Here is a 26,090-nt window from a genome sequence, read left to right on the forward strand (position 1 = left end):
AACCTGTGAAAAGTACCCAAGGAAATGCACAGCTATTCATCGTGAACAATCTCACTCTTGGCAGTCACACGTGTTGTCACCACAGAGTAATATATAGTATTAGACTGACTATGGGACAATCTATATAACTTAATTTATTTAATTCTAGTAAATGTCTGCTTTCTAGATGTTCAATAACAGTACTGACATGGCTGGTAGATGTTTCAAAGGTTTGAAACGTTCTGTCGGAAGTGTATATGCATGCTGGTCTTTCAAAACGTTCAAATATGAACGACAGTGTTGGTAACAGGGCCACACCGCGCTTTCGGTAACGTGCGTGACATCATATCACCATCAAGTGCATGTCATTCTGTTTTGTAAGACGGGTGAAGGTCCGGGTTAGAACTGGGCTTCAGTAATTGCCGTTAGTTACAGACGACTAACGAGATGGGGTGGTCAGACTCGTTCACTTTGCTGACCCATGTCAAGGTATTCCAGTTAAGTAGATCGACGCTCGATCGTGATGTTGATCACTAGATTGGCTGATCCATACTCGAGTACTTGCAGAACACAGCCTAAGAGTTGGAATACTGCTTCGAAAATGTAAACAATATGTTCATTTAAGCATTGGTGCTGAGTTCTTGAATGTGTTGTTTTAATCATATTTCATCCAACATCATGTCTACGATTGAAAGAATTCGTGATGTACAGTAAATATGAAGAAGACATATAATTTCAGACCATTTGATAATTTTATAGATATTTGTCGTTTTAAATCACAACTTTACTGTCCCGGACGTGAGGTGCGACAAAGATGCAAAGCTAGTTCTCCCCTAAATGGTGGACGAAGTAAACTCAATGCCTCCAAAAAGCGGATTTTCAGGAACATGAAACTTGGAACAAAATATGTATTATGAAAATAGTTAAGCCCAATTAAAAGTCTGATAACTTACACTTTTGTTTTTATTATTTGTGATTAAAGTAATTTTGTTTCAGCTCAAACCAAACCTAAGTGTAGCGTAACAGTGAAAATGCAACTTATACAGTTTGGATGTCTACATTAGCGTCGTTGGAAAGACAAAAACTACAATCGTCCCTCTTAGTGGAGAATGGTCTAACCAAATACCACATGAAATAAACACATAAACAAGAACAGCGAAACACTGAAACAACGAAACACTATCACAAGTTCGCTTCATATAAATGTTTGAATATACACGAATTGCCGATATTGTACGTCCACTTCTGTGGATATATTGAATGGGAATTCCACCGGAAGGGGTTTTCCCTCATACATCAAAACGAGTCTGGGGATTCCCTTGCAGATGTCGCTGTGGACGAGCTTTCCATGCATAATTATTTTGTGAAGAAAAACAACGAACGAAAGATAATTCATTAGTTGACACCTCTGTCAGTTGTGCCATGTTTCAATGTGTGATATCTAGGATTGTAACGCAAAGTTGTGCGTATTTCCAATGTGGAATAAGCCGGAGAACATTTCAATCGGATAAAATGATAAGAAAATTATTCCACCAGACTTTACTATCACAGTATTCACACCGAGGAATTCACAGATCTGCCATAATGTTGGTTGCTGTGACTCGTGGGCACAAACCGGTAGTTTCAAAGAGACTATTATCAAAATCGATTACTGGTGAATCTTCCTTTGCTAACAGATTAATAGAAAAATGGATCTATGAAGTTGAACCTTTTGGCAAACTTGACATAAACGTCCCTTTTGATGTTGAAATATCAACACTAAATCCACAGGAATATCCAGAAATGAACAAGGCATTAATAACGATACTCACCAAAGAGGATGGTCAGAATGACAAAGCCAGGTCATTTGCAGACATTTACAACTTAAAGATAGATTTGTGTAGTGATAAGAAGAACCTGACTGTGACCACCGACATGGCAGACGGAATAGTCCTACCTGTGACATGCAGCATTAAACTACCGCTCAAGTTTGGTAATTATCAGGTTTATATTCAACCAGTACTTCACATGAAGTCATACTGTTTTATACGGTCACGGAATTATATTTGTCACGGAGACTCTTGAAACTAGTTCAGTAAACTACTGCTACAAGGAATTCAAAGGGCCAACTAATTTCAGTTTGTTACAGCCAAACTTTCGTGTGCACATTTTGACATATAGAAAATATACGAAAATATCAGTTTGTTTTGTTCGTCAGTTTGTTTAGAAGTATGTTCATCACAAACATAGCGTAAGTTATTGTATTTCCAATTCAGCCCATTCAGGTTCAGCCGACTGCTGTTTTGTTATGTCTTGTTAAGTCAACATGTAAGTCTATACAGCCCAAGTCGCCCAACTCAATATATTTTTGTATGTTATGCAGAGGTGGTGTTACAATTAAATTCGAAATAATTGAAGACTCGTTGCAGTGACCAAAAGAGTAAGCAATTGATCATATTTTCTCACAATTGAACACAAACAATTGTGGAACTGTTTTAGTGTTTGAAATACTTGAAGGAGGAACGTATCCTAAAAGCTATCAGGGCCAGAAAACATGTTTAATTCTTAGCAAACTCACTTCATTTGCTGAAAGGTTATGACTAAATATTTCTTGAAGACACAGGGAACTTTATTTTCAGAATTTCATGATATACTGAGTCATCACTTTTAATTAGTAAGGTGCATCATCTTACACTGGATGTAAAATTCGCAAATGCAATTTTTTCAGTTTCCTTATAAAACAAAACACAACAACAGAGAACCACAAGCTTTTTTTCTTTATACCTATCTGCAATTACAAACTGAATTGGAAAATCTGTAAAATTCTGCTATCCAATTATTTTCAATGATTGCTCGTTGGTAATGAACCAGTCATCAGTTGTGAAATTTCAACCAATTCCCGACATTGTTATCCAGCCTATGTAGCATCATCACACACAAGCAATAGTTCAAATTATTCTGTGTACATGATGTGCTGAGAATGTGTACGTATATGGCTTATGTAAAGTTCATTGTATTCAGATGAAGACAGGGGCAGTTACAGATACTTTTGAGTAAGAGGGGTACTTGCTATTGAGAAAAGGTTTGTTGTGTGGGTGAGTGTGTTTGGGAGGGTGGGAGGAATAGGGGTATCCACAGTTCTTATACCCCAGAGTTTCAATGGTAATTTTACAGAATTTCATGACAAGGAGGGGAGGAAGGGGGAAGCCTCTCAGTCTCAGAGTGTAGAGTGGATATATCAGCTGGAGCTGACAAAGCATATGGTACATTCTGTCTCTCATTTCTCAACCTACACCTAAAGCCAGGCTATGATTTCTGACCCAGCCTAGAACACCAGTCCCTAATGGAGCCAGCTCTGTTTTCTAACCAACCCCCTAATCCAGGTTCCAAATAATAATGGGGAGAAAATGCATGCTTGTGGACTTATGTAATTATTTAATTAACCAATCACAATCCAGTATTTGCTGTAGTCATGGTAGAAAGACAAATAGTTCATCTGGCTAGTTCAATTCCATCAGTTCCTGATTTTAATCTGTGACGATATTTTCAGCCTGATTGAAGTCATATCCAAATGACTATGCACTTGGACCTTAGAAGTCTGCATGGCATGGACCACTGACTGCATGGCATGAACCACTGTCTGCATGGCATGAACCACTGTCTGCAAACATGGTCAGTCTTCACAGCATGGACCACTGTCAGCTAGTATGCTTAGTCAGTATGGCATGGACTACAGTTTACATGGCAATCACCACTGGCTGCTAACATGCTCAATCTACATGGCACGGACAACTGTCTGCTAGTATGCTTAGTCAGCATGGCATGGACCACAGTCTAGATGACAAGTGGTCCTTGTCTGCTAGCATGCTCAGTTAGCATAGCATGGACCACTGTCTGCTGGCATGCTCAGTTAGCATGGCATGGACCACTGTCTGCTGACATGCTCAGTTAGCATGGCATGGACCACTGTCTGCTGACATGCTCAGTTATCATGGCATGGACCACTGTCTGCTGACACATTCAGTCTGCGTGGCATGGGCCACTGTCTGCTAACATGTTCTATAGGAATGGCATGGACCACTGCCAGTTAACATGCCATATAAGCATGGCATGGCTCACTGTCTGCTAGCAAGCTCTGTAAGGATGGCAGGGATCGCTCTTGGCATGTATCTCAGCATCACACTGACCACTTCCAGTTGGCATGTTCAGTCAACACAGCGTGGACCATTGCCTACTGCACACTCAGTCAGACCAGCATTAGCCACATAAACCTGTCAGACTGTGACATATTCAGTCAACATGGCATATATCTGAACAAAGCCATTATGCTGGTATGTTTGTGAATTTTATAACCTCTAATCAATATGCAGAACAAGTTACCAACTTGCTTGTAATAACTGTAGGAACAGACACAGACATTCCTAACATCAGCTGTATTTAAATGGTCAAATGTAGCATTTACACAAGGCTCAGAATTCTGGCCACCACTGTGCACACAGGAAAAAGGGTGGAAACAGCCCATTGCCAGATGTCCCAGTCCAGTGTTTTGTTCTGTTGGGCAGGCAAACCTGTGTATCAGTCGGTACCGGTGTCCAGCTGAATTTCCAATGTTAATTTTTATGCTTATTTTTAAAAAATCAACAAGAAACTCGTACTGGAGTACACTAGCAATTTTGATGTTACTTTCATGATCTAAAGGTACAAGTAAATGAATGATTAAAATAACACATCTAAAGAACAAAAAACCCTTCATTTGGATTGTTTCCTATATCATTAAAAGTCACCCATTTATCAAGAATATATATGTTCGTGATTTTGGTTTGCCTGCTCATAAAAGTTCAAGAAAAATTACAATCTGGCTTTCTTGTATTTTTCAAAGCCTTTTGAGTAACAAAAAATGTGAATTGGCCAATAGGGATTCATCAGTGACACGTTTGATTTGACCACATTACAAGAATTTGCCATTTAATCTTAACATACGTTTTAAGTATGAATCAGTCATTAAGAACTGGCAGCTAGTGAAATAAGGCCCATAAGGTTTCCAAAACATTAAACATTTTCAAGAAACTTGCCTGAAATGCACATGTGCAGTTGAATGGCTGGTACAGTGATACACTATTCAGATCACATCTCAACACAGATAACATGAAAGGTTCATCAGGTTATCAATATATCAATGCTTTGCTGAGTGAACATTAATGTTCAAATTACTGTCACTATCACACTTCTCTTTGTCCGTACATGATGGCGCAAAGCAAGTTCTTATGAACTCCTTAAAGTCGTAAACATCGACATTTGTAGGAAGACAACTGATGTCTGAGACCTACCACAGAAGATGGTTCTAAAACTGCTTTTAGGATATCTTTCTTCTACAGATACAATGTTCCGAGACTTGCAAAGCTGCCATGTATCTTCCAAAGTGGAAATATGAACACTGTGTTGTCTCCTGTGTCTCCAACACCTTGCTAATATGTGTAAACCCAAGTATGTACCTTGATTTGAAGTTGTTCATTTGGAAACAAATCATCATTACCCCACCCACCATCCATAAATTTTGAACGGACCCTTACAAAGAAATTCCTGTCCAGGGGTATATGTTTTTGTTATACAACCTAAATGAATGAACTTACAGAAAATGAGTGATCACACCTTTCATCTGTCCATGAGATCATGTAACATGTTTGTTACGATGAGAATGAATCACTGCATTATCTGGGTTTCACATCATTCATGATTTCATCCTAGATCCTCCTCAGCAACTGCGTCATTAAACTTATTTGATGCTGTATGTATTGTCATCATGTACCAACTTGTACAAACATGAACGTCCCGTCGAAATAGTGTCTGATGTCCTGAAGATTTCAGTTATTTAAATGTAGTCACGAATGTGTGAATGATTCAGTCTATGTTATTCAGATGTGAGAGTGAGGAACAAACAGCCATGTGACGTGTCCATCAAAAAGACGGAGTGTGATGATATTGACGTGGTGCTGACACGAGGAGACTGTCTTTTAAAGAATATTAAGGTAATCCTTTACTTATAGGATCAACATTTGTTGAATTGCAACGTCTATATTTAGGAATACATTATTTAAGTTAATTGGGAACCAGGGCATATTTTTGCAATTTTTTACAATGTAATAATTTTATGCAAATACAAAAAAATATTCTGAAACATAATTGTAAATATTCCATTTTTATGGGAAAACACTGAGGAAAAATATTTTAATTCAAAACCGATCAAGAGAATTTCTATTTGTCAAAATACAATTTTGAAAAGGAAACAAGAAGTGGTGTAAAGCTTAAAAAAATGTTGTAGTTCGGATTACCAAACCAACCCTTGAATTCTGGTGTTGCTCCTGCTTTGTTTAAGCAATATGAATGAAATAAGCTCCCAGTATACCATTGTTTTTTCACGGCACCTATGGACATTGGTTATTCTGACAGAGAAAATCAACATGATGGCCTCAAGCTTGATTGAATAAACAATTTAGGTATAAAACCAAATTTTAGAGACGTGTAATCAAAACTATTTTTTATTTGGCCTAAACTGTGGTTTTACACAATTTGACAGAACACATGGAACATATCCAGCAAATCTTTGAGAAGAAGAATCAGTTCAATACATCTATTGTGCTGCATGTTCATTGTAGATGTATTTTACTGCATTTTCAGTATTAGTCATGATTATCAATGAAATAACTCCCTGTCCAATCTCTAACTTGTGATCCATTTCACAAAAGCAATTTATACAAGAACTACTGAAAGACTTTGAACCAGTAACCATGAGATGTATTGCTTCTTTCAGAGTGGCAAGGTGGCTGTGGAATGTGGTAATGGGAGTATCACAAGTGATGCTCTGCTGCAGGGAAACATTAGACTCAAAGCTGCAGGGAAAGGGGTAAATCGATGTTTCCAAGGAAACCAGTGTGTCCTGTTGTTGTATTTCAGTTATTTGAGGAAACATTAGTATAGTCTCAGGTGTTTTCTTATTTTAAATCAGTATCATCAAAACAAAAACACTGCACCACACTTTATGCTCATAAAGCTTCTAATCTAGAGGAGAACAGTTTGGTAGCCTTGTGGTTAAACCGTTGATGTGTCTTGCCGAAGACCCGGGTTCACTTCCCCACATGAGTACTATGTGTGAAGCCCATTTCTGGTGTCCCCACCATGATATTGGTGGAACATTGCCAAAAGTGGCATAAAACTAAACTCACTCACTCTAAGCTTAAGAGTTCACTGGTAGAGGGTGTGTTCATGTTTTTTTCGAGGGTGGAGAGTTCAGGGTACTTGAAGATTACTCATTTAGTAATTGAAAAAGAGGCACCCCCTAATTCCAGAAATATTATATTTAAGGTTGCGACAAGGCTGCCTTGACTTTCAGGGTTTGGTCAGTTTAACAACACTGTGCCATTGGCCGCTACATCCTAGCACACTAGATTACCCTAGTGCCTAATGCATTTGCTTGTCATGGAAAAGACCTGGGTTCCCACATTGGCACATACTTGGTGTCCCGTGCTGGGATGTTGTTGCTAACAGCAGGGCTAAACCAGACTCACTAACACACTCACCCACCCACTCAGCTACATCAATGTGGAATGTGGGGTTGGGGAAAACTAGTGGTGAAAGTGTTCGCTCGTCACTCAATGTTAGATTCCCTACTTGGGAAATTGGATATCAAAAGTTTCATGTTTGACAATCATCTTTATTTGTGCTTGTCTGTGTGTGTCTGTGTCTGTGTCTGTGTCTGTGTGTCTATGTCTCTGTGTTTGTCTATAGACTGTCTGTTCATATTATAATAAAACACATGGATTTGTGCAAAAATGTGTGGATAAACTGCATATCCAGGTAAAATGCACATTAAAAATTTCCAATTTTTCTTTGAAAAATAATTGTTGCATACCAATTATGCATTTAAATTGTAAGATATGCAAAAATTTTAAAACATATGCAGACAGAATAAATTCACAGAAATTGCTTACACAATGAAAAAGACACTGGTTGCTATCAAGGTGTACTGTATGGCATCAGTGTTGTGCTGTCAGTATAGGATGTGTGATTTTTTCATGAAGTCATTTCCATTATATTTAAGTTTGTTTTGATTAGGTATGACATCCTGGAAGCTGAGTGCGTACCTGCTTAATCAGCTGAGTTAACTGAGTAAATTCAATGAACTTCCCATATATTTGAAAGCACTAACTTCCGGTAACTGTAATACTCACTCAACATTCATAGTGCCTACTCCAAAAAATACTGTGACTACAGCACGAACATGCAGCAAATCGTATCTGGAGCTCTGGTATTAGAGTTTATTCAACTGTTTTAGTATTATAAAATCTTGCAATTACATTTTTATTCTACAAATAAATGTTTGAACAGGTCCTGAGACAAAATTGAAAATAAAGGCTGTTTAATGTTATCTTTCAATAATCAGTGAGCAGGTGAGACATATATGATATTACATTACTTTCTCACTGAAGTTGGTTAGTGCAGGAAAAGATATAAATCCCAAATCTTTCTAAAGTGTTAAATGTTTAAACTTTCAACAGTAATATGTGTTTAGTATTGTCAAAAAGTTCTGTTCTTGTGATGGTGTTATTTTTGATAAAATTATAACTATTTCTTTTAATTGATAGCTATTTGTTTGATTGTTCAAACATGCAAAACTCTTTCTTTCAGTGTATCAAGGGGAAGCGCTTCCAGGGTTCCACAGTAGAGTGCATCACAGAGGCGGGGGATTTACATATAGATGCCGTCTATGCAGATAAAAGTCACTTCTATAGTTGCCACGGTGATATTCACCTTGGCTCTTGCCATGGAAGCACAGATGTTAAACTTGACACTGGGAACCTCATTGTAGGTATGTAGTGGTACACAAACTATCACGAACCATCCACTTCCCTCTCACAGGCCATACAGACCCATTGAACAGAAGAAAGATGACACGTGTGATCTGAGTTATCTCCCTTCAGTTTCAAATGCAGCTTAAGGGAAATTACCTGATGTTTTGGTTGTTTCTTGTTTATCGCCGCACTCAGCAAAATACCAGCCATATGGCAGTGGTCTGTAAAAAATCTAGTCTGGACAAGACAATCCAGTGATCAGCACTATGAGCATAGAGCTACATAATTTTAATACAGTGATGCATGTCAAACAAGTTTGCGACACTTTGAACAAGATTCTATTAGTCACCTCGTACAAGAACCACGGGTTGCTGAAGACAAATTCTAACACATGCTTGTCCCAAGAGGTGACTAATGGTGGTCAGACTCACTAACTTGGTTGACACACATCGACATAGTAGCGGAGGCTAACACATACATGGGCACACTTTTATCAGCTTTCAAAAACTAGCATGGATCATGTGTATGTGAGTGAGTTTAGTTTTACGCCACACTCAGCAATATTACAGCTATATGGTGGCAGTCTGTAAATAATGGAGTGTGGACCAGACAATCCAGTGACCAACAACATGAGCATCGATCTGCGCAATTGGGAACCGGTGACATGTGTCAACCAAGTCAGTAAGCCTGACCACCCGATCCCGTTAGTCGCCTCTTACGACAAGCACAGTCGCCTTTTATGGCAAGCATGGGATGCTTAAGTCCTATTCTACCCCGGGACCTACATGGGTCTGCACGGATCATGTAGATTTCATAGCTAAATAATGTATGTTTCATTTGTATTAATTATTTTGGTGAGCATGATCAAAAATAAATTCTTCTACTTATATTTCTTGATTACATTATGCAAAACTTGGATCATAGTAAATGTTTTCGGTATACCTATCTAACCATTAAAGTACAAATTTGTCATGGTTGTTAACAAGCCTTTCAAACAAAATCATGGCAAATGAATGCACTCTTACATACTACTATATTGTTTTTCGTTAGATTTTTCATTTTTCTTTTAACAGTTGAATTATTGGGTACATTTTTTAGGAGTGACTTTTTTCATTTATTAGACATTACACAGATCAAAGGACAACCTTATCAGCTTGAATACTAATTAATGTGTTCTATTTTCCTAAAATACATTTCTTGCCTTCAGATACTTTAAATGGAGATTTGTCTGCTGCAATTGATGATGGCAATATTGACATCTTCATAGAGCGCCACGACAAAGTAGATCTCTCTTGTGGTGAAGGTATGTCTTTAGAGTGACTTGTATCCATATGTTAGAATATCTATAGTTGTGATTCTCATGACAGTGAGGTGAACTGTGTGGACAATGCATGTGTGGCTGTTTGTATATATGGTGATGCTTTATATGTGGCTTGTGTAGTGATGTTTTATCTCTACCACTGACATATACTGAACTTCCTACTAAACGGGTTGGCCTGTCAAATTGATATGCGAACTCGACCAAGTTGTGTCATCTGAGTGATTAACTGAGTTGAACAATCACTACAAAGCGGCTGCTCAAACCTGCATTGGTTATGTCGCAAGTGTGTAGAGCCTGTTCTAGTTATTTGGCAAGTAGGAAGTGGCGCGGCCAATCAAATTCCATTTTTGGTGTCACATTGTAAATGTTTACATACACATGCAAAATGCGTCTTTGTCTGCTTCAAAGAGATCATGCCTCGAATTTTAATAGGACAAAAAAGGAGCATTTCGTGTCTCATTCTTGAGCCACAAAACATTGTGGAATATCCTGAGTAGGGATTATTCCATAAGAGAAATGCTGCACACGCAACTATATGCCTGGAATTCTTGAAAAATCGTTGCCGTCTTCTTCACATATCCTCATGATAGTATCGCGCAGCAGATACAGTTGCTGAGTCTCTTGGAGACATTCTGCTACCATGGAAAAAAATACAGTGAGATATTATTACACCAACGCTAATATCAACAGACTGATGTAGCAAATTGATCAGGTGATGTTGCACTGTGTATGGCAAACAGCAGATCGTTATGATGTTCAGACCCATTCGAGTCACACTTTATATGCATTTGGACCTTGTGTATTAAACAAGAAGATGTCATTCTTCTCGTTTTTCTCCTATCATGAAATCTTCTCATTCAATACATTCAATACATAATCCCTAAATGCACTAGTATGACTGTTTACATAATGGTTCTAAGATACTATTTGGGCACACCATCTTTAGTGATCACAACGTCTTTCAAATGTCTTTGAATTTGATTTTTGAAACAATCCTGTGCCAGTTTCAGGTCATGAATGAAACTAAACAGAATAATGTTTGACACAAAACAACTCCCATCTGATAACTATCATGGTTCAAAGACTGTATTTGGGGCACTCATAAGAGATCTCACTGTCTTATATATGTAAATTCATTGGCAATCCAGTCATGCTTTACAGAAATCAGAGTGCAATATGGAATTGGCCTTAGCTTGCCATATTGCATGGCTGTATTACTGTTGTAAAATTAAATGGGTTTGTAATAAAATGATGTCTTACATGTAAAGGGATGTCACATTTCACATATGTGTGCTAATTATTTACATGTTACTTGTGGATATGCATGTATTGTTAGTTAATGTCATGTTTGGCGACGTTCTACACGTCATGTTTGGCGACGTTCTACACGTCATGTTTGGCGACGTTCTACACGTCATGTTTGGCGATGTTTTACATGCATTATGTGATGCTGTTTTATAAGTTGTATATTTTACTTACATGGTATAATATTTTACTTTTGGTGTGTCATTGTTTTACTTATTTTGTGTGATGATATTTTAACATATTTTATGATGTTTTACTTACATTGTGCAATAATGTTTTACATGTTACGTGTGCATCTGCTATACAAGTGTTGTGTGTGATGGTATGTTACATGTATTATCTGAGTCGTCTGCAGTGCATCAGTGGAGTGTTTGTACTTGCAGGTGACATCAATCTCAAATGCAGAAAAGATCTAAAATCTGACATCACGGTCATAGCTGATTCAGTGGCTGTTGACGATGACATCAAGTTTGACCACAAAACTTCATCTCACGCAGGACAATTTAAACATGAAGGTACCCTAATAACAGCATGACAGGCATGTCACTTTAAAGCTATTTCTTTGACTGTACCTGGTGACTTTAGGTCTTTGTGTCAACACTGATCAGGCCATACTTTTGTATACCCTAGATCATTGATTAACCTGCAATAACTACTTGGAGGAAAGTAAGTTGCCACAAATTAGGCACAGAAAACATGTTAATGTGTTGACCATGCAAGATCAGAAAGTTTGATTTTGATTTGGCATTTTTTTTTTTAAATTTAACTTTCATACTATCTGACTTGTTGTGATGCATCAGAAGATGAGTGATTGCTTTATGTGGATATAAAGATAACCACGAGAGTCTCGTACAAGGCCTGTCACTTGTCCATCTCATAATGAAGCATCCCAAAGATTTACCATCAAGAGTCCTTGATATGCTATCTAAGAGATACAGTCAGATCGTACAGATTGCACATAAGTTTATGAAGTCAACACAAACAGCACGTTTCACTATCTACCCTTACACACAAACCAACAGCACAGACATGTGTAAGTTCATGTAATATGGCTGGTATAAAGAAAGCATATTATAGCAGTATGTTACTTGGATATATTTGTACTACACCAAAAGATGAACACCATTATACTTGAGGCAATCTGAGGTATATGTTTGTTGAAATGGGTTTTGTTTCAGGTTTTCTCACCAGTCAAGGAGCAGGGAAGATATATGCACACACAAGGAAGGGAACAGTCAAGATAACTTGCCACAACTGGTTATCTTCCCTTGGTTTGAAATTTGATTGATCCACGTCTGCTACGACTAGAATACCACCCACTACTGACTATAACTGGCACAAACATGATGATATATGAATGCAGCTTGGCACATGATGACTACACACAGTTTACTGTGATAACAAACATTAAGGATAGACATTTTTTTATCTACGTCCTTTCACCATCTAATGCTTCTCATGCCATGATGTCGTGAAAACTGTGACTCTGTGAGTGTGTTCAATTCAGTCTAGTCCTCAGCCATGATTGCCACCTTGGACTAATTATTAGTCTCTGTTTATATAGCATTTTGATTTTAACAAATATGTTAAACTGCAAAGGAGCTCTTGTGAGAGCGTGAATGGAGAAAATCATTTAGGGCTGAAGCATTGCACAATAGGCTAGGTTAAAGGAAGGATAGAGTGAGACAGTCTGGTTGAGAAGTGTTTGGGATAAAATATAGATTATAATATAATCCTAAAAACAAGTCAAAGAATCATCAAAGTTGTGCATTGCAATACCCACAAATAATGATAGGTCTCCCATCACTGTATGAAAAGAGCAGTTTCTTTATTTCATTGGAGTTGTATGGGATAAAAATCCATGTTTATGCATACATATATTAAACTATTAAATTTACATATTTCTCTGTTGAACATTTGGACATCACAATGACACTTCATGTCCATCTCGAGATCAAGAGGATCATTTCAGTGAAAATATTCCTGGAACCATGTTTATTTCAAAAGGACAGTATATATGTTATATGAAATATTTCATCAAAAAGGAAAGAATTCACCCAAAATACATCTGCACTTTCAATTTAATGACGACATTTTTTTATGTCACATACATATTTCCTAATATACATGGATAACAACACATTAATGGGCTCAGTAAATAATAACTGTTTCAAGTTGTTGACCTATTTTGCTTTTGTCTTCTAACAATGAGAATGTCATTGACATTTACGTATGTCTTACCATGACATTCTTCTAAGTGGCCATGGAGAAAGGTCAAGGGTCAAGGTGACCATAAGTATGAGGTACTTTAGTCACTGACCAAAGCATATACCCTCAGAAGTATGGTGGTCTACTTTGAGAAATGTTTGGTGAAGTTTACCCCTAGGTCAAGATTATTAGATTATAGAGTGGGATTTTCTTGTTATGCTAGGTAGATGCAGTGAGCATTTGCACTGAACTGCCTTAGGACTCCAGAAGTAAACACTGGATTAGAAGTTATCTTTGTTTTGTATTAACCTTGCTGAACGTTTGGTTGGTTTGTTGTCAAATGTACTGCAGTCAGCAACATTCCAGCTGCATAACAATAGTCTGTGGATATTCATGTCTGGACATCTTTTGTCAGTTGAGGTCAACTTGCTTAGCTTGTGTAACACCTCTTGTGCAGGTCAATCCAGATCTCATGAGTGAGGGAGTATGGTTTTATCATCCCAAACTGTGTTCCACAGGAGATATCGCTTGTGTGAGAAATCATGACACCTCTTTGGAGATATCGTTTTGGCAGCAGATTTTGTACAATGCCTGACTATGATGTCACAATGCTATGAGATCACTGCACTGCAAGTCTGATGGTAGTACAGTGTTGAAAGATTTTTAATTGAAAACTAATGAAGAATGATTTTGATGATAAATAGAATCTCACTGTCGTGTCTACTGATATCAATCATATCAAACCCAGCAGACACATGGGTGAGATTCATTTTTACGCCACTTTTAGCAATATTCCAGCAATATCATGGCTGGGGGACACCAGACATGGACTTCATACACTGTACCCATTCAGGGAATCAAACCTGGGTCTTCTTCATGATGAGTGGACACTTTGATCATTAGGCTACCCCACCACCCCTCAAACCTTATGGGTTGCTGGCATACAAAGAATGGATGATTTTCTCGATGTACTAGTACGTAAGGCAGGACTAACAGTTTACATTGAGTCCAACAGCGGTTACCAGGGGTAGGCACTGAAGTTGAGCTGACACTTGGGCAGCAGACAGCAGGATCAGTATCAGTGCCTCCCTGCCTTGCCTCTCTGCTGGTCTGTCCTGCTCTTCCCCTCTGTGCAGACCATGAAGCTCTGGGGTAGAATAGGTCTTCAGCAACCCATGCTTGACAAAAAAAGGCAACTGCTTGTTGTAAGAGGTGATTAACAGGAATGGGTGGTCAGTCATGCTGACTTGGTTGACACATCATCAGTTCCCAGTTGCACAGATTGATGCTCATGTTGTTGATCACTCGATTGTCTGGTTCAGATTATTTACAGACCACCACCATAGAGCTGGAATATTGTGGAGTGTGGCATAAAATTACACTCATTCACTCACCCCTCTGTGTCAGCTCTCCCATTGTCTGTCACTGTTACTTGGCTTCTCTTACCCTGCCTGCTTGTAAAGATAGATGAGTGACAAACAATTTGTATAGGTTGGCAGTTCAATTCTCATAGACCTAATCTACAGATGAGTATGTCTTCAACCAGGACACATTCTGCTTAGCTTGTAATATTTTAATAAGCTTGACTTATCTTGGCCATATGTACACTTCAAATAATGTTACACTTGACCACTGTACTATCTAGTTACGTGTCTCGGATCTCAGACCAACAGCCTGTAACACATTCTCTTCCCACAGTGGTTACTTGTCACATCTTCCTACATCACCTCTGTTCTAATACGACTCTTTCATGGTGCGAGTGTTCAAGATTCGTGATTGGAGGCAATCAGATTTAGTAGTGCAATCAGCGACCTTGTTTCAAAAGATCTCGGTAATTTCCGTATGCATCATGAAAACTAGAACCTCTTCACGAGCACGATACTCAAATGTTTCTTCTAGACAGAACTCAGTCATGTCATTTTTGTTTCTCACTTTGTTTGCATTTGTCAAGTTGAATCTAAGTCGATGTAACACGTATTCTGATTGGACAGAAAAAAGGGAGATATATCTGCTGCCATTTTATGTCGCTAGGGGATTTTATGAGAACTGCGAAATATGGCCGTATTAGAACAGAGGTTCGTAGGAAGATATGACAAGTAACCTCTGTGGGAAGAGAATGCCTGTAACAATAAAGGAACTATACAGTCTCCTACTCTATGGCAAGTGTTTTGCATGGAAAGTGTTTATTAAATCACATCAAAGTAGTCGCCAGTCTTCACATGTGCTTTGCATCAATGACTTGCAGCAGGACCAGTTTTCACTGATGTACACCTAGCCAGCATTACTTAGTGGGTTCTCCAGGTGTGCTATCAGGTCACTGTATAATGTAAGGAATTAAACGTGTTCCAACTGGACCAGAAGTGTTGGTGTCTCTATGTGTTTGGTGCCACTTTACTGGATGCAATATACTGATGAAAGATGAAGTCTACAACATGATGTAAGGTCATGTGTTTTATTGACATCAATCATGTATATACAATGTCTCCATTCCACAATACTTTGTACACTGTCTCGGTTTGGAAATATGGATATATAAAGGATGTCCATTTCATGGGGAGTATTCTTGAAGCATCTACGGGAGGAAACAGTCAATAATAAGTAATTCACTTCACCACAGGCCTGATAGAGTATGGTTCATTTTACCACAGATCTGAAAAACAATGGTTCATTTCAACACAGGTCTGATAAATGATGGTGCATTTCTCCACAGACGTGATAGACAATGGCTCATGATATACACCTAGTCCATCAGGGCAGAAAGGGGCAGGGTGCGGTACATCAGGCATAGGAGGTCAGGAATCAGGCCAAGGGGTCCATCCAACCCACCTCTCATTTCACTGTGTGCTTCATCAGGCCTGGGGGTCATGGTATTCCACATCAGGTTTGTCACTGATCAGCTGCACCTCTCTCAAGCCCTGAGAATAGTCAACAGTATAAACTGAATACTAACTGAATGATCCACATAGCTATCCTGGACACTTAGGTCAAGACACTTCCCCTTATAGTTCACCTGACAAACTGACTGACAATCAGGTACAATAATACACAACACCAAGGTTCTGATGCTAACTGGTAGCTAATCCATGTAGCTTGTTCAATGATTAACAGCTAACTCGAAAGTGGCTGGATCAGATAAAAAAGTGATTGACATTACAAGCAACAGGTGCTGTCTGGGTTCAAGGTACACATCTATCCAAGTTACTGAGTCTGACCAGCTCACCTCACGCAATAAACAAAAGTGGCTAAGCACCGTTATAACCCTGAATGTGTGAGTGAATTCAGCAATATTTCAGCTACATAACAGCAGCTGTAAATAACTGAGTCTGGGCCCCACAAGTCAGTGATCAAGAGAACGAGAATCGATCTGCGCAATTAGGAACTGATGACATGTGTCAACCAAGTCGATGAGTGTGACCACCCAATCCCGTTAGTCGCCCATGATGACAAGCATGGGTTCCTGAAAATCAATATTCTATTTCGGATCTTCATGAGTATCAAACCCTGAATGCCACAAAGATATCTTCAGATGAGTAATACAAATAGTAATAATTATCACACTGGACTATTTTCCACTTTGTCTGGTGCCATTTAAAACACAACATACACATATACACATATCACTCCCCTACCCAGCCCACCCAACTACAGAGCACAGTGGAATCTATTTGTTCACATAGTAGTATGGAAGTTAAAGATAATTTTGAAAAGTAATTTGGAACAGTCATATAATCTTTAAGAAAACATCCTAGTCTTGATAAATATCTCTTACAAGAACTTGGAAAGCTTCCTAAATATAACTAAAGTTGTTTCTGCAAAAAAAATTCGCAAATAAATTTTGAAAAAATGTGTGTCAACTTAGAAGCAGAACTGACGGACCAACACAATTTCTGATTCCCCGTCCCATAAATGCCAGACCTATATACATGTCACAAGCTGTTATACTTGAGGTCTGATGCAGTCATTATCTTTTCAGAAACTATGTAACAACACTGTCACCTGGCAGTGACAGTGGACATTTGTCGAACTCACCTCCAGAACCAGCCTGATGTGGGCTTTGACTTTAGCTGCATCTTTAGACAGATCATCTGTTCTGCGTGTCAGAGCTGCTGTCTTCTTGTCAATGAACTTGAGGGCCTCATCAAGGGTGAACTCCACAAAGAAACCGAATCCTACAGCTACACATATCCTGGAGGTATCAGGTCTGCAAACAAACAAGAAACTGACACATTATTGGTCAAATGTCAGTGGGTAAACAGGTCTGTACTACTAGTGTCAGATGTTTCTTTGTCTTTTGTTTGTTTTTCAATGCCACACTCAGCAGTATTCCAGTTATTTGGCATCAGTCTGTAAATGTTCAAGTCTGGACCAGACATTCCAGTGATCAACACTGTGACCTACACAACAGGGATACAATATGTGTTAACCAGCCTAGCAATCCTGTTAGTCACTCACTACGACAAGCATGGGTCGCTGAAAGCCAGTTCTAACACAGGTCTTCATGTGTCATGAATGTTGGTAACATGCCTGTTACTGGCACATACCTGTAGGTGATGCTGTCAACAGAAAATGCACATTGCAAACGTGTGGAGTATTATAAAGAGAAAGAACAATAACTATCTGTATTCTGTAAGTGCAGCTGCCACAAGAAACTGCATACTCCAAACTGATGGAAAATGCAAGCAGCTGATCCAGCTACAGGGTGTACCCATCTGTGTCAGACACTTAAACTACCAACACATCATAAGCTTTAGTTTGTGACAGAGGAGAAGTATCCCAAAGGATCCCCAGAGATTACTATTGTATGAAGCATGTGCTGTCTCTTTAACAAAAAGCTTTTCATAATAATAAGCTTGTTGACCCAGTAGCAAATGTGCGCACAGTAGGGAGAGTCGGTTAAGCGCTGCTATAGAAAGTATTCACTTTATTTTACGTCAATTCAGTATGTGAAGCAGTGATCGAAATAACTGCACGCCCAATGCTGCCAATTTTCCTGACTGGCTGCCTGAAAAAAATCTCCACCGGTCTGATTGTCTTAAATACCTCCCTATTGGAAGCTTCATATGAATAACACCTGAGAAGATATATTTTAGGCAGGTATTGATCTAAACCTTTGCTATTAAAATCTTTCAGAAAATACATCATTTTGATGATGTTAACTGATAAATGGAACGTTGCAAGTTTAACAGGCTCTTTTTCATATATCACAGGCTAGGGATATTGCTGAGTATTTAATTTCATGCTTGATGTTTTTAGTTTGCTAAATTAATTCACATTTGAAACAATGATGCTTGTTTGTTTTTTGTCAAGAAAATGCAATTTATGAGTCATTTACCATATAAACACATAAATAACTTGGCATGATACCAACGAACTTAGAAATATAACTTGGGCAACCAGGTTCAATTTGAGGATCATCTTTTTCTGGCCTGCCCAACTCAAACAACTCTGAACTTTCAGTTGTTGGGAAGTTGTGCCCTCATTCCTTATTTTATCACAAATCACACCAGCTTTCAGTTATACATCTGTAAGCAATTTCAAAAGCTAAGGTCTTACACTGAAACACTAGAAAAAAGTCACAGAAATGTATTTGTGCAAATGGTCCTTGGTTTTCCATATTTGTCTGCCAAGAAATATGATTTTCCATCTTTGTCTACATTGGAAGAAAATGCTGACTTACACTTTTGCTTGAACATAGAAGTTACAGCCCAGATCTACCTGTGTCTTTATCTCTCCACCATCAGCATCCTGGAGAGAAGATAATATAAACATCATCATAAAAGCAGAACTACAATGTCAAACTATAATATAAGTTGTTGACCTGATTCAGTGGGACATGGTGTGAGACAGTGTGCATAGTACTACTGAAGGCTATCTAGGCTCACACAGACACAGGCTGGGTAATCTTTCTTAAGCACCAGGCTAGTGATCCAGGAAGATCAAGGCCCCCTGGATTGAGCCCACCTATGACTGGATGTAGAAATACTTGCAGTCAACATTGTGGGTAGACTCTTTCTGTACGAGTTGTATGATCCCCAGTGAAAAAACAAACTCATCCAATGTCTTTGCCCATGCTTTACAAAAAAGATCTGTAAAGTTTGCTAAACTGCTTTTAACAGGGTTACATTTTGAGATATAGTCAAACATATCATTGAATGAAACTGAAAGGATGTTATCAGCTTGTAATAAAGGTTACAATTTTACCTTTGTTTTCTCAATGACTGTCTTCAGTTGGAGGTATTCAGCAATCTGACTATACACTTTGTCCCTTTCATCAAGAATTTTCCTGTTGACAAAAATCACATGTCATTCTTGGATGTTAGCTATATGCATGGTCTTCACGTGTATGAACTTTACAGCTTCATATCTTTGTTTGTTTGCTGTTAAGTGCTGCACTCTGCAATATTCGAGCTTTGATGGCAGTCTGTAAATAATCTGGCCCAAACACGACAATCAAGTGACTGACATCATGAGCATCAATGTGGGCCCTTTGGGATATGATGAAATGCAGCAAACAGGTTGGCATGCCTGACCACCAGATCCTGTTACGCCAAGCAGGCTCACACCTGTGCAACACTACACCATTATCTGTTAATCACTGACCTGTTAAGCATAACAAGGAATCACTTGATATATTCAGCAATACCTTCTTTGATGCACATGACCTACAGTAATATGTTCTGTATATTTGTGGTTGTATCCTGTGTCTAGGTGTCACCTATAGATGGGGCCATTGTTGGGTACTACAGATACGTACCCCAGGTATGTTTCTGTATGCATAAACTTACCCTCGCCAAAATCATAATACAGAAATGTACCCAAGCCTTAGCCACTGATGATTCCATTCTGCTCTGTGCAGTTTTCTTAATCGGAACTGTGATAGTGTTGTACTAGATAAATTTGATTCGTGATATACGATAAAAAAAGCTTTCTTTTCCAATCCATGAGTTCAACACATCTTATGTCGGCTAGAAAGCAGTCTATGGGGGCAGCGACCTTACGATCCTTAGGGTTAGGGTTAGGCATCCTTTACGCTTAGGTCTAGGGCTTGGGGTTACGGTTAGGGCTTGGGGTTAGAATCAGGTACCCTTGTCGATCTGTAGGGAGCGCAAATTAATCTGAAAAGGCGCGCCCGGTAAAGTGCAGTATTCCCCTTAAAGAAATCTGATGAAGATGATCAACTTTAAAAGAAACAAAACCTAATCAAAGACATTACTGATAAAATATTGAAGAATGTTTCATAAAGATACCTTAAATCCTCTCTCAACGTTTCATTTAGGAATTTTTCATATTCTAAAACTTTGGATTTTTTCTCTTCCATGACGGAATGACACAACAATGTACATCACATTTAATGATAGTTATTTCGACCATGTCAAATTGACGAGCACCGTCTGTTGATGGTAGTACCCGGCCGGTGCGGATTGCCAAGGGACGGATTGTTTCAATGTGTATTTAATTCATTAAATATGATTGACAGCGATCATGGACGTATGTTCCGTCGTGAACAAATATTTTCTATTTTTTCAATACTTCTTGACAGTCTGAACCCATATCTTTGATTAACAAAGTCTTCATAATCTAGGATGTTATTATGCAATTATTCATACGTTAAAATAAATGCTCCCGACTATTCGCGGTCACTTCCTCTGAAAACCAACATGGCGGAACTGCTACTTGATTCCAACATAAGAGTTTGGGTTTTCTTGCCTATAGTTTTAATCACATTTCTAATTGGCATAATTAGACATTATGTCACAATATTGATATCCTCAGAAAAGAAGTCCGAATTACAGCAAGTATCTGACAGGTATGTCTGATGAATAGAAGTATTTTCTTTTGGCCGGTTTACAGTGAAGACTTTTCACATATTTTAATTCTCCCACCTTGATCTGTGGCTAGTGTTTCTCTTGAATTTATTTCCTTAGAAATCTAGTGGGATATGTTTCCCTAAACTCTATCCTTAGACTTTTGATTCCCTTCCCGAGCCCTTATCCTTTGTGACTTTCTGTGTGTTGAATATTTCCTTATAGGGATAAAACGCGGTTTTACCTCAACAATCATGAAGATGACAAGAATTTTTTATGGATGATCAACTTCTTTATTGCAGGGTAGCGACGTTTCGGTATAGATTCTTATACCATTCTTATACCGTTTTATACGCTTGAAAACGGTATAAGAATCTATACCGAAACGTCGCTACCCTGCAATAAAGAAGTTGATCATCCATAAAAAATTCTTGTCATCTTTATCTCAGCAACTTCTAGAATGCCTCTCAAACAGCTCAACAATCATGACAATAAGAACTACAGTAATTATGTTTCATTTGTTGCGAGGCAGGTATTGTTTTGTTAAGTGGTCTCTATGCCGTATCAGCATGATACAACATTTTGTAACCTAACTGCCGCTTTTCAATTCTTGTCTTCTGTATGCATGCAAAATGTTTATATTAATTGTTTGCTTTGTTATAGCCATGCACTCATCAGAAGCAGAATACTGAGAGAAAATGGAAAATATATACCCAAACAGGTACTTTAATTCATTTAAACATACTGATAATAAAAGACAGAAAGATTTTTGGCTCGTGTATCAACCTATGATCAAAGGCATTGTACTGATTCTGAAAATAGTGCTTAAGAGTGATTTAGAATACTTTATGACCATATCCACATGTTACATTATTTCACTCCTTACCTAAACATTGTTGCAAATGATGATGAGAGTAAGTTCATAATGCATTATTATTATTGTTTTCCAGTCATTCTTGGTTCGCAAGAATTTCTTCAACAATGCTGAAAAGGGATTTTTTAAGACAGAAAAGAGGGAAGCTCAAGTCAAGAATCCAATGACAGGTAAATCTGATCAAGGCGTGCTTGTGTATTGTGTTATGCATCTTGATACCTTTAACATTAGAGTATGTTTATATGTATTACCATGACTATTGTTTTGAAAGAAATAGTAACTTTTACAATTAACTTATTATAGAAATTTAAATTGAAACTGAAGCTTCATTGTACACTCCCCAGACCCAACAATGATGACAGACATGATGAAAGGCAACATCACCAATGTTCTTCCAATGATCGTCATTGGAGGATGGATCAACTGGGCTTTTTCTGGATTCTTGACCAGTAAGTAAACTACATGCCTTTTCATGTCCAGATTCAGCCCAAACTGATGATCCCAAAGTGTCATGCGTATGCATTTGAAAAAGGGCTTTCTGGGGTAACTTTCATTGTCATGATAATGTAGTCATTTTAGAAAATGGTTAGTAGTGCAGTAGAGAAAAGCTTGATACAGTCAATTAGAAAGACACAGAATACAATATTTGTTCAATATGTTCAGTCTATTTTCGTTTTGAAATCTGTGTGTGATTACTAATGTTGACAATATTTTGTACACTGAGAGTTTAACAAGTGTCATCTGCTTACAGCAAAGGTACCCTTCCCTCTGACACTTAGATTTAAGCCAATGTTGCAGCGGGGAGTAGAGCTGGCCTCTCTCGATGCTTCATGGTAAGTTAGGATTCTGTGCCTTGTGTTTATTCTGTTAGAATATCTCAAATATCAGATTTGTTTGTTCTCTTGTAATATTATGGTATGAAAAATTCTATATATATGTGTTATGGTTCTCAGATTTTGTTATACCACTGTATGGAACCTAGCCTGAAAGTAGTCATTGTGATGGGTTCTTATCAGAACCTCTATTTTTTTAAATTTGAAACTTTATGGGCCCTTAGATTCTGATACTTTTTGGGATTCTTGATTCAAATATTTTAGGGGTGCCTAGATTCAGACATTTTAAGGGCCCTTGCTTCAGATACTTTTAAGAACCGTCATCCCTTGCTTCAGATGCATCGAGGAGCCTTCAGATTTAGCTGCTTTAAGGGGCCAATAGATCCTGATGTTTGTAGAGGTCCCTATATTGGAGGCTTAATAATTCAGAGCTGCCTCCCCTTCAATAGTGCTATAAGATAATGAAATAAAGATTTAGGATGTACTCATGTAGATTCTGAGAAATGTTAATTCCTTGTAATAGCTAGGTGGTGATATACAAAATCATATTCGAGTAATAATATTTATGTCCTACTGGTATATTTCAGGGTCAGTTCGGCCTCATGGTATTTCCTCAATGTGTTTGGCCTGAGGAGCATGTATACTCTTATACTTGGGCAAGACAATGGTAACTATACACTTTGTCACTGTTTATTGTTTACTTTGTGCATGTTTAGGAGAGAAAACTAACCAAGAGCATCGTCTAACCCCAAAGAATGATAGCATTTAGACAATACCACTCAAAAAATTTGAAATTGTTCCAGCATTGAGGATACGACCAACATTAACTAGTCCAACTAGAACTAGAAGGTGCATGCTAATTTTTATTTGAACATGTCTGGCTACCTTTGTGTACAAATATGAAGAAATCCAGAGAATCTTACAAATAACCAGTCAGAGCAAGTTAAAAGTTAATACAGTCTGGAAGAGAGACAGTGTTGAATGTTAAACTAGGCACCAATCAGCTTGTTAGACTTAACACGCTAGTTGAAAAATTGGGAGTCTAAAATTGTTGATATGGAAGACTTCCGATAGCAGGGACTCATTCAGGACTTAAAACTAAGTTCCTATGGCAGTTTTTAAAAGCTTTACTTTTTTTTATGTTCAGCAGTAAGTTTTATTCTGTAAACTATACAACTGAAAAATGTAGGGAATGTTGGATTCACAGTATTGATAAGATGCAAATGATGAAGTCAACCAGGAAACATGATGAAGAGAAATTAAGAGAAAATGTGGACCTGTGAAGGTCGCGGGGTAAAATAGGCCTTCAGCAACCCATGCTGACCATAAAAGGCGACTATGCTTGTCATAAGAGGCGACTAACGGGATCGGGTGGTCAGACTCGGTGACTTGGATGACACATGTCATCGGTTCCCAATTGCGCAGATCGATGATCATGTTGTTGATCACTGGATTGTCTGGTCCAGACTCGATTATTTACATACCGCCGCCATATAGCTGGAATATTGTTAAACTCACCCACTCACTAAGGGAAAATGTGACAATTTATTCCATTCGTTTGTAAATGTTTCATCTGTATGGATGTATGTTACTTTTTCTGCATTGGCATTGGCTAGGGTATGCTCTCAAAAAAGGAATATCCCCTACTTTCTTTTAATGGTATATTCTGAGCATAGTAATCATGGCAGTATTGTTAAGTTTGATAGAAAGTGGGACACTACAAGCAATATCCTTTTTCCTAGGTTTAGACATTCTAATTATAACCTTGGGCATCCTCCATCTCGGTGTCCATAACGGGTAATCAGAGACAGATTGTTTGATCTTCTCAATGTCAATCATGCAGGCAGATAGATTGACAAAATGGTGGTTGCCAAATACCCACAGGCCAGTTTCTGTATGTCATGGAATGTTTTTTGAAAAATGTCGACCACTGGCCTCTTGTCTGTCCTCAGCTGCTGACCAGACGAGAGTGATGCAAGAGCAGATGTCAGGGTCGGCCATGATGGCACCTCCAGACCCCATGAAGGCCTTCAAGGCCGAGTGGGAAGCTCTAGAGGTGTGTACCCACGAGTGGATGCTTGAGGGAGTGGAGGAGGAACTCACAGGAGGCATCATCCAGCCAGAAACTATTTACATCAAAAACAAATTTGCATAATTATTATTGAACTATGTATTTATATGTCATATATTTTGGTCATAAATTCATCCATTTCTGAAATTCTCCCACTATACTAACGACATCTTTGTACCATCTGTTTAGTGTACAGAGAAACATGAAACCATGAACTTGGTGTGGAAGTTAATGTCCTTGTGCTATTTTTGTGCTGCATCCACCTTGAGTTTCTTGTCCTACATATTCCTTTATGGAATGTTCGTATTGGAGAAATTCATGTCAGTTTGGAATATCATGTATTGTTATGTTTGTGGATAGAGAATGATGTTTGTAGTCTGTGTTTGTATCATTATTCAGACTTTAGGAATGGAAAGAAAAGTGTGCCTGTCAATGGAGGAGTACGGTTTTCCTTTTGTGTAATAAAGTTCTCAAGAAGGTTACAGTGTTCACTTATATGTTGAGCAATACTGTTTTTTATGAGTTTATGATTGTTTTGTTTAGAAACAAAATAAACAAATTCAGCTTATATATTTTCTTGGAAATGTTGCTTGTATGGTTCAGTATTTATCTGTCTGGTATTCTATGCCTGACATGATCTGCAACATAAGGGCAGGAGTAAACATCTCTGGAAACGTAACAAGAATATTCAATAATGGCTAACCATTGATATTCCACAAAGTAACCCGAAGCTAACAAACCTTCTGTATGAGTCGTGGAATTGGAGATATCGTGACAATTTAGTTTGAGTATCCCAGAGACTTGAGATTTTTTCGGAATATGGGTCTTAAGTGATGGCAAGTATATTATTATGTCCTAAAATTTCTGTG

The 26,090-nt window shown here is 38.2% G+C and overlaps 3 protein-coding genes across 4 annotated transcripts; 2 read left to right on the forward strand and 1 right to left on the reverse strand.

Annotated features, from left to right (window-relative positions):
• The first annotated feature begins 1,300 nt into the window (after window positions 1–1,300).
• On the forward strand, window positions 1,301–15,992 carry LOC137297061 (protein FAM185A-like). The gene is made up of 7 exons (XM_067829026.1): window positions 1,301–1,951; window positions 5,875–5,984; window positions 6,767–6,859; window positions 8,641–8,821; window positions 10,012–10,107; window positions 11,814–11,945; window positions 12,609–15,992. Exons 1-7 carry the CDS (start codon window positions 1,402–1,404, stop codon window positions 12,716–12,718), a joined length of 1,272 nt encoding a protein of 423 aa, XP_067685127.1. The 5' UTR covers window positions 1,301–1,401; the 3' UTR covers window positions 12,719–15,992.
• A 75-nt stretch (window positions 15,993–16,067) lies between these two features.
• LOC137296207 (protein UXT-like) lies at window positions 16,068–21,076 on the reverse strand. 2 transcript variants are annotated; one of them, XM_067827941.1, is made up of 6 exons: window positions 20,886–21,076; window positions 19,840–19,921; window positions 19,316–19,383; window positions 17,668–17,839; window positions 16,465–16,553; window positions 16,068–16,288 (listed from the first exon to the last, which is right to left on the reverse strand). In XM_067827941.1, exons 1-5 carry the CDS (start codon window positions 20,954–20,956, stop codon window positions 16,488–16,490), a joined length of 459 nt encoding a protein of 152 aa, XP_067684042.1. In that variant the 5' UTR covers window positions 20,957–21,076; the 3' UTR covers window positions 16,068–16,288; window positions 16,465–16,487. The 2 variants fall into 2 exon arrangements, with proteins under 2 accessions (XP_067684042.1, XP_067684041.1); XM_067827940.1 differs by having other exon boundaries at window positions 16,075–16,553.
• Window positions 21,077–21,269: 193 nt separating this feature from the next.
• On the forward strand, window positions 21,270–25,700 carry LOC137296134 (ER membrane protein complex subunit 3-like). The gene is made up of 7 exons (XM_067827835.1): window positions 21,270–21,445; window positions 22,107–22,164; window positions 22,394–22,487; window positions 22,662–22,766; window positions 23,069–23,150; window positions 23,738–23,817; window positions 25,103–25,700. Exons 1-7 carry the CDS (start codon window positions 21,297–21,299, stop codon window positions 25,303–25,305), a joined length of 771 nt encoding a protein of 256 aa, XP_067683936.1. The 5' UTR covers window positions 21,270–21,296; the 3' UTR covers window positions 25,306–25,700.
• The last annotated feature ends 390 nt before the right edge of the window (window positions 25,701–26,090 follow it).

This window comes from Haliotis asinina, chromosome 9 (genome assembly GCF_037392515.1).
Source record: "Haliotis asinina isolate JCU_RB_2024 chromosome 9, JCU_Hal_asi_v2, whole genome shotgun sequence".
Classification (NCBI taxonomy): domain Eukaryota; kingdom Metazoa; phylum Mollusca; class Gastropoda; order Lepetellida; family Haliotidae; genus Haliotis; species Haliotis asinina.

What these genes read in the sequence shown, in the direction of transcription:
- LOC137297061 (XM_067829026.1), top strand. Translation starts at nt 1,402, where the DNA reads ATGTTTCAATGTGTGATATCTAGGATTGTAACGCAAAGTTGTGCGTAT. An exon ending in GTCTTTTAAAGAATATTAAG is followed by an intron (nt 5,985 to 6,766) that starts GTAATCCTTTAC and finishes TGCTTCTTTCAG; the next exon opens with AGTGGCAAGGTGGCTGTGGA. An exon ending in TCAAAGCTGCAGGGAAAGGG is followed by an intron (nt 6,860 to 8,640) that starts GTAAATCGATGT and finishes TCTTTCTTTCAG; the next exon opens with TGTATCAAGGGGAAGCGCTT.
- LOC137296207 (XM_067827941.1), bottom strand. Translation starts at nt 20,956, where the DNA reads ATGGAAGAGAAAAAATCCAAAGTTTTAGAATATGAAAAATTCCTAAAT. An exon ending in CAGTCATTGAGAAAACAAAG is followed by an intron (nt 19,384 to 19,839) that starts GTAAAATTGTAA and finishes TCTTCTCTCCAG; the next exon opens with GATGCTGATGGTGGAGAGAT. An exon ending in ACATCAGGCTGGTTCTGGAG is followed by an intron (nt 16,554 to 17,667) that starts GTGAGTTCGACA and finishes GACTATTCTCAG; the next exon opens with GGCTTGAGAGAGGTGCAGCT.
- LOC137296134 (XM_067827835.1), top strand. Translation starts at nt 21,297, where the DNA reads ATGGCGGAACTGCTACTTGATTCCAACATAAGAGTTTGGGTTTTCTTG. An exon ending in AGTCAAGAATCCAATGACAG is followed by an intron (nt 22,488 to 22,661) that starts GTAAATCTGATC and finishes TACACTCCCCAG; the next exon opens with ACCCAACAATGATGACAGAC. An exon ending in GCCTCTCTCGATGCTTCATG is followed by an intron (nt 23,151 to 23,737) that starts GTAAGTTAGGAT and finishes GGTATATTTCAG; the next exon opens with GGTCAGTTCGGCCTCATGGT.